The 8,662-nt window shown below is 40.6% G+C and overlaps 1 protein-coding gene across 10 annotated transcripts in view; it reads left to right on the top strand.

Moving 5' to 3' along the window:
* HIVEP2 (HIVEP zinc finger 2) overlaps positions 1-3,127 on the top strand; it is a 201,382-nt gene extending 198,255 nt beyond the window's left edge. For all 10 annotated transcript variants that reach the window (XM_077351108.1, XM_077351139.1, XM_077351140.1 and 7 more), the window contains one exon: positions 592-3,127. In XM_077351108.1, coding sequence (XP_077207223.1) covers positions 592-1,401 — 810 coding nt within the window. In that variant the 3' untranslated portion in view covers positions 1,402-3,127. The remainder of the gene's footprint in view (positions 1-591) is intronic.
* The last annotated feature ends 5,535 nt before the right edge of the window (positions 3,128-8,662 follow it).

The following is an 8,662-nucleotide window of genomic DNA, read 5'->3' on the forward strand; positions in this document are numbered from 1 at the left end:
CTTAAAACATGCCATAAACTGGCTAAAATCTAATTATAATATTATCTTATGGGTTTGTCTGTGAAGTCTTGTACATCTGAATCACGTGGCAATAGAGAGTCACTGTGGTGGCCTGCAATAGCTGTCTTATTTGTGCATGGTTTCCTTGATTCTTAAAAGTTATTCTGTCTTCCTGAGTATGTCACATCTCAAATTTTTTAGGCTATATACATGTGGCAAGTAAATACACATACTGTAAAATATAGCTGTGACTCACTTAGGAGAGCCTCTGTTTTTCATGCACAAGGCCCCAAGTTGTCCCCAGCCTCTCAGGTTAAAAATGTCAAGGTAAAAAGGTAAAGGTATCCCCTGTGCAAGCACCGGGTCATGTCTGACCCTTGGGGTGATGCCCTCTAGCGTTTTCATGGCAGACTCAATACGGGTGGTTTGCCAGTGCCTTCCCCAGAAAATGACAAGGTAGTTGCACTTAAATATATGAGCCAGGTGTTGGTCTTGCAGTCTGTTTTGTTAATTAACTAATTGTTCTAGTTGCTTTGGTACTACTAGGGAGTTACTGCTTATTTATTTATTGTTGTTTTTCTCTGTTTTTAGAATTCAAGGCCAGGATTGTTTCAGACCCCTTACTTCAACATATCTGGAGAAAAGGGAATTCTGGAGCACCATGGGCCTAACATGTTTCCAGAGAGTCCTAATGACTATGTTTTCAGTCATCTTCCACTACACTCCCAGCAGCAGCTTCGTGCCCCCATCCCCATGATGCCTATTGGGGGCATTCAAATGGTCCATTCAGTACCTGCAGCCTTATCAGGTTTACATCCTCCATCTGTAGTTCCTCTGCAAAAAGAAGGATCTGGTGAGAAGAAAAGGGCAGCTTCACAAACCATAACAAAAGAATCATGTATCATTTCTAAGCACCTTGAGAAACGTACCTGTCCTCTGCATACTGTGGTTCAAGCCAGTGCATCATTGTCTCCATTGCTAATGATGAAAAACAGCACTTCAGAAGAAGGTGGTGTTGAGAGGGAGCAGGAGGAAACCATACAGACTTGTACAAAAGCCATAGCCTCTCTCCGAATAGCTACAGAGGAAGTTCTGCATGGGACAGAGCAGTCACAAAGGGATTCTGAGCCTCCTCAGAAACTCTTGGAAAGTGCACATTTTAGCATTAAACACTTTAGTGGCTCTGAGCCAGGCCAGATCTGTGCCTCAGCCACCAACCATGACTTGCACAGTGGTGAAAAGGAACTTTTTGGTACATCACAGACTGCATTATCTCATTCCACCTTTTACAGCAAAAGCAGTGTGGATGTCAGACAGTTAGGCTACCCTAGTAGGAAAGATTCCCTATCAGACACCCAAGAAAGAAAAGATTTGCCCTCTGAAAGAAGCAAGCCACAGTGATCTGAAGTTTGAGGAGACTTTACATGCATTTACCTCCCCTCCACACTTACACCTTTTCTCCCCAACTGGTAGAAGGAAGTACTCTATAGCATGCCGGTTCTAAGTTACAGTAGTTTGCTATTATATATACTTTTGTTATATCAAAAGAATTGGGTAAAACTACAAGTCATCATGAGCCTGACCAAAATGAAATTTCAAAATTCTTATTGGGTCTGGTACTTTTAACCTGTACAGATGTTTGTGCCTTTTTCTTTACTTTTGCTTATATTCTTATAAGCAGTTTTTTAGCAGTAATTTGTACATATTTTAGAATTTGTGTATCTGCTTTGTAATAAATGTAATTTCTTTTCTTTTTTGAGGGACATTTTGACCTAAATGATGTAAAGCAAAAAAGAGAAAAAAAGAGAAAAAAGCATCAATATATATGTGAGGTTGCACTAAAATATTTTTATATGATTAAAACTGAACAGCTTTTATGTACAGCTCTGATTCTGTAATACTAATATTTATTTACTTTGTTTCATAAATTGTACATTTTTTCTTAATGTTGTGGATTGCTTTTCTATGTGAAGCATGGGATTTACTGTTGCATTATTAGAACAAAAATGTATATTGTAAACAAGATATTTAAACTAGAGTATCTTATCTTATTCTGCACTTATGCATTAGTTAAAAATAAGATAAAAGGATGTATCAGTCCGTTCTTAACTCTTGTAATTTTTTTGTCTCTTGTTTGCTGGACCGACTATAACTTAAAGTGCTGATTGTGATTTTAAAAAGATAGTGCCGTAAAGCATTAAAGTAAAACCATGTGCTATTGTGAGTTTTTTCAAAGCTTTATAAAACAGTTATAAATATATTAAAAGTATTTGGTCTTATGTGAACATGTTGCTCTGTATGCTCCTTTAAAAAAGGGAATACATTCCACCCCATGTAAATATATGCAAATGGAAAAACTGGTGCAATTTCTTGTAGATCATTTGGATGCTTAGGGCTTCATCCTGTTTCAAGGAAAGTCAGTAGAGATTGTGAATTTGGCTAGAAAAGAGGCAGGATCAGGTGAGGGTTCACCACATATCTATATTTTAAAAGAAGGGATGGAACTCTGGCTCCCTTGGCCTTGACTGCAGTGGAATCAGAATTTCGCCTCAGGTGAGAAAGTGTTTTTGACTATATCTTAATTATCGGCTGGCCCGGTAGCATGGGTATCAGTGCTGGACGCTGTGTGCAGGAGGCAGAGCTGAAGGATTGATATTGGGGGAGGGGGGTCTACATATTAGTTGACAACAAGGAGTTTAGTCATATTGTCAGTATCTAACTTGGGAGGCCTTTAGGGTGGGTTATAGGAAGCAGATATAAAATGGATACTCTCTCCCAACTATTGCTAAACACCAAGGCAACAATCAGGCATTTGGGGAAACTTTATAAATCATATCTACATTTGTATTTGTGAGAAAAGATCAGTGGACAAATAGTTGTATTGTCAAGATCTAGGGCATTTATAGCATTTAATTGTCATGGGACAAGACTGGGAGGAAACATTGCTTATATATTTGAAGGTGTGATGGAATGCCACCAAAAATACAAACACACACAAACATAAATCTGGGTTATTTTCTGTGCTATTTAGTGAATTATAATTCTGTGAAAACACGTTTGTATATTGAATTGCAATACATTTAAGGAGTGTTCTTTAAAAAAGAAATAAATATACAGTTACATTACATATCTAGTGTCCAGTTTTCATGTGGTGTTTTAATTTCTTTTCCCAAGCTAGCAATGGAGGTTTCTTTGGTTACAATCCTATCAGTATATGCTTTACTTGTGAGTAAGCCCCACTGGGGGTATTTATGTTTGAGTAAATGGTATTTACGTTTGAGTAAAGAGTTATAGGATTGGGCTGCACATTGCATAATACTGCGTTAAATGATACTACTTTGAATTTTTGTGCAGCATGAACATGCATGTAACATGTTTTATTTTGCACGAAATAAAAGAAAAAAAGCACTTTGCACTTTGGCCACTTATAAGTTTCCAAGCTATGATTTGATTTTCTTTTGTTAGAATCTTTTTTAGACCCATTGCATTGTATTAAAATATTGGAAAACTGTACAATCATCTGGTCTGCACCAATTCTATATTCAAAGTTAGATTTCCTAACTGAAGAGACTCTTAGTAATAGATATTTATGTATTCACATTATTTATAGTCCACCTTTCTCCCTGGAACTCAAGGCAGGTGACACAGAGTAAGCTAATACAATCAACAAAATAGGACATCCAATAAAGAATGCAATAATATTTGGATTGTAAAGAACTGGAACCAACCAGGGATCTGAAAACAAAACTGTAAGTGTTAAGGTCATGTGTTAAGCAATGCAATATTTAAATATTAGGATCCTACTTACAGCAACAGCACTGTAGAATAGACCACAGACCCTAACCCTTTACTTAAGGAGCTATCTGAACCATTTTGTTAAAGTACAGTCCTATTAGCCTTTGTAGAAAAGTCCTAAATAATTTAGTTTTTAATCTATGACGGTTCCTGTTTTTTTTCCTTAGTTGAGCAGCTCTTTTTATTCTTTGTTTTTCTATCCGTCCCCCTAGTTTTTTAAAATGTTTACAGATATATTCTCACACAACCTAGGATGCTGAGGAACTGAAAAACCCATTGTATATTTCTGATTATGGCACACAACAGGCAGATATGAATTCACAACACATATGACATTTTATTTCACTTTTATGGGGAAATGGTTCTGCTTTGTGTGTAACAATCAATGCCTTAATTTGAATCTGGTCACTTACATGGAGCCAATGAAGTGTCTGCAGAATTAGAGTAATATGTGTGCTCTGATGGTCTTCTGATAATAGTCGAGCCACACTATTCTGCACCAACTGAAATACCTCAGTTGATTTTGCTCAATGTTACTATGGTATAAAAATAGACCCCTCAAAAAACTTTATCAGTACTTTTTTGGGGTAAAGTTGGCATCCCAAATATGTCCAGGTTTTTAAATTTTTTCTGGTCCCCCAAAAATCCGAGAAATGTTTGGGATTTCCAGGAAGATTGGGAGTTAGCATTTGCTGGCTCCCAGGGACTGTTTTTGTTTTTTAATTCCCCCCTCCCATTTGTTCTGTTTATTGGGGTTCTGTGGGCTTCCCTGTTGGTTTTGGCAAGTTCAAATGAGTCTTGTAAATTTCAATAAGCTTTTTCTATTGCCAGCCTTCTTTTATGTTCCTGTTTTCTTACAGAGCTTGCAACCCCCTTGCTTGGATTTGTTGTGATTCTGTGCTTTGAGAGCAGTCCTTTTAAGCTTGCAGTGCCACAGTGGTAATGGGTTCTCCTGGATGTTCTGTACATGGCAACTGGTTTTGCTGGGCTTGTAAAATCTTCTCCCTTTGCTTGGATTTGTTGTGATTATTTGCTTTGAGATCAGTCCTTTTATGCTTGCATTGCCACAGAGGCTAGATAGCCATCTGACGGAGAGGCTGATTCTGCGAAGGCTCAAGTGGGTGGCAGGTTACAGTGGATGAGCGATAGGGTTGTGAGTGTCCTGCATAGTGCAGGGGGTTGGACTAGATGACCCATGACATCCCTTCCAACTCTATAATTTTATGATTCTATGATTGACCTCTTGGCTTGTGGTTCTGCAGAATTACTGAACTATGCAGTGGCTCTTTCAGATATGTTATTTGTCCTCAGTGAGTGCTACTTGAAGGCCTAGTTTTTCTTCCTGGAAGCAGCTTGCATGGGGTGGGGTTCTTTTCTCTTGCATAGGAAATAGAGTACAGGGGCCTATAAAATTGGACTCATAGTCCAATTGAATTGAAACTTGGGGGTAATTTGAAAGAAAGGCACTGGTAGCTCTGGTGTAATTTTGATGCTTGTACCTCTATAAACAACTCCCCCAGGCATTCTCCATGGGGAATAATGGACCCCAACATTGGGAATTCAAAAAAATCCCCCAAACCCAAATATTGTGCCAGTATTTAGAATTCAGGAATCTTGGGAATACTAATATTTTTGGGGTTCAAAATATTCAACCCCCATAAAACTTTTTTGCACACCCCTAATATCAAGGTAGAAGGTAGACTGAGGTAGAAGAAAGCATTTTACATTTGTATTAACTTGCTTGTCCAGCACTAATGTTGGATCCTCTAGAATCCCATACAAGTGTCAGCTGCACTGTATCAAATGTGGGGAACACAATGTACTTCAAGATTTCTCCACCATTCGAACTAATGTTATTTCTGTCTTTCCAGGTTTAGTTTCAATTTGCTCACTCTTAGCCATTTAACCGCAACTAAATTATGATTTGGGACCTCTACTGCATCACCAGGAGATGTGGATAAGGATATATAGAGCTGGGTATAATTAGCATGTTGATGACAACTAACACCCAAACATAACGATTTATCCTAAAGACGGCACACTGTGAAACTCCACAGGATTAGTAATGTAAGTTTTTACCCTACCAATTTATTACCTATGTGAGTGGCCCCATAGATAATGCTCAGTCTAAAGGTGAATTTTTGTTAAACCTCCAGCTGAATAACCACCCTGAGATTTTTATTTCACTTCATTTGTTCATAGGTGTTCTTAGCCTAAGGACATTTTTTTTATTTGCTAGTAAAATTTATCTGAAATAATTAAGGCACACCAATGCTATATTATTTTATTGTGTTCATTCCAACAGCTTTTCATGTCTATAAAACAGCCTTTCTCAACTTTTTTACTGTTGAGAAACCTCTGAAACAGTCTTCAAGAAACCCCAGAAGTGGTGCGATCATGCAGAATATGGGTGGGAAGCATAGCCATGTACATGCCCACCCAGGACCCCTCCCCTTCCCACCAGCCTCCTGGCTCATCATTGCCGGGGGGGGGGTTGACATGACCATATACAGTCATATCACTTGATCAATATTTAACAAATACAAAAAATATATATTAAAAAAATTAATTCCTATTTATTCTTAAAACTCTCCCAGGGCCTTCAAGGAAGCCTAGGGTTTCAAAACCCCCTGGTTGAGAAAGCCAGCTATGGAATAAGTTTAAAAAGTAATTTCACACCTCCCAGTTTGCATGTATAACCAGGCCCATTGCCAGAAATATTTTGCTAGATGGACAGTTTTTCTTTGTTAAGGAGGCAGTTTAGCACAGTGGAGAGCAGCCCATCATGAGTCTGTACAGAACTGCCATGTTCATATTTTCAAATAATAAATACAAGTGCTATATCAATGCCCATCCACAACTCTCAAGGGGGCCATCATGGACTCCCTCCCTACACCCAGCCCTACACTCCTGCTGTTCCTGAGCATGCCCGGGAGATCTCCAGCCACTCACCTGATGGTCACCTGATGGTCTGCCGGGGCCTGCTGGTGAGGCTCCCTAGAAACCCCTGTCTGACTCCTCATACTGCTGCAATGTCCTCTGTACGGTGTGGAGAGAATGAGCTTCTGGACGCCCAGGGCTCAGGCAATAGCTCCTGGTGAGTCAGGCAGTGGGCATGAAAACACCAATGATTGACTACACCCTTCTGGGATGGATCTGACACCGGATGTGGGGGAAGAGCCCACCCCCATTTAAGAGGGACATGGGGAATTGGGCAAAGAAAAAATGGAGTGAAGAAAATGGATGGGAGAGAATGAGGAGGAGAAAGAGAGTGACAACAAGATAAAGAGACTAGTGAGAGTAATAGAAAGGAGACAGCAACTGGTGTGTGTGGGGGTGTACAAGGAGGGAGACGGGCTAGCTTTGAGTCAATTCACTGGCTGCCCAGACCAAGTCTCCAGAGTGCAGTAATCAGGAGGAGGAAAGCTCAGATGAGGACCTCCCCTCCTCCCATATGAAGGGAAGACAACCAGCCAGAAGCCCTGCCCAAACCCTACAAAGTGATGGCTCAGCCACCCCATCCTCAAGAGATGTGACAGGGGAACATCTTAATCGCACAAAAATTTTCTGGGTTTATTACAAAGTTATTTACACGTATAACATATTGACTACTCTTGATCAGCATGCATATGGCAGGCGTATTTGCTCATACATGAGCATGGACTACATTCTGTTTGAGCTCTGTTGCAGCTGGAAGCTGTGTGCTCTTTTGCCAACCATGCCTTTGTCAGCACCAAGTGCTCCTGGAGCCATCTTTTCTAACGATTTACATCCCATGACAGATTGCCCTGTCCTTGGTATGACTGACAGGGAGACCTATTCCAAAGCTGTTTGGTGGGGCAGGGCACATTTGAGGTGAGGCGTCACCTTTGTCCACCCTTCTGTGGTTGTGGGCCTGCTTGAGACCTAGTCAACATGAAAGTAAAGGAGAGATGTTTGAGCAGAAATTGTATTTATTTACATTCCTCAAAGTGGTAAACAGTGAAACTATTACAAATCTATTTAAAATGTATATATATAAAAGAGTAAAAACATACACAGGGAAGGAGGTCAGTAAGAGATCGCCACACAAAACATCCTATCAACTGCTGGCAGGAGACAATGATAGAAGGAGACATGAATCTTCTTGGGAAAAGAATTCCACAGTTTTGTAACTCTGATCAAAACGACTCTTTCAGATGAACACATGAAGCTGCCTGGTTCTGAATCAGACCACTAGTCCATTGATGCCAATCTTGTCTTCTGATAGTGGCGGCAACTCTCCAGGGTATCATGCAGAGGTCTTTCATATCACTTATGACCTGGCCTTTTAAAATGGAGATGCCAGGAATTTAATCTAGAACATTCTACATGGCAAACACATTTCTTACCACTGGTTCACAGAAGTATAATCGTCCCAAGCCATATAGGACTTTCAGGTCTAAAGAGTAGCGGGCCAGACATTCTTCCACCTTTGCCAGGCCCGGCTACTAGTGTCCTAACTGTCCCCCGAACACTTGGCCACAGTGATCCATGCGACAGTCACCTCCAGAATAGATTACTGTAACTTGCTCTACGTAGGCCTACCCTTGTCCTTAATCTGGAAACTTCAGCTAGTGCAGAATGCAGCTGCCAGGGTCCTCATTGGGACACCTTGGAGGGCCCACATCCAGCCTGTACTGAGGCAGCTGCATTGGTTGCCCATTGCTGCCCGGATTCAGTTCAAGGTGCTGATTTTAACCTTCAAGGCTGCGTGACATACCTGCGGGACCGCCTACTGCTCTATGTTCCCCGCAGGGCCTTACACTCTGCAGGGGAAAAACCTATTCGTCATTCCCGGCCCCAGGGAAGCGCGCCTAGCCTTGGCCAGGGCCAGGGCCTTTTTGGT

Source organism: Paroedura picta, chromosome 1, assembly GCF_049243985.1.
Source record: "Paroedura picta isolate Pp20150507F chromosome 1, Ppicta_v3.0, whole genome shotgun sequence".
Classification (NCBI taxonomy): Eukaryota; Metazoa; Chordata; class Lepidosauria; order Squamata; family Gekkonidae; genus Paroedura; species Paroedura picta.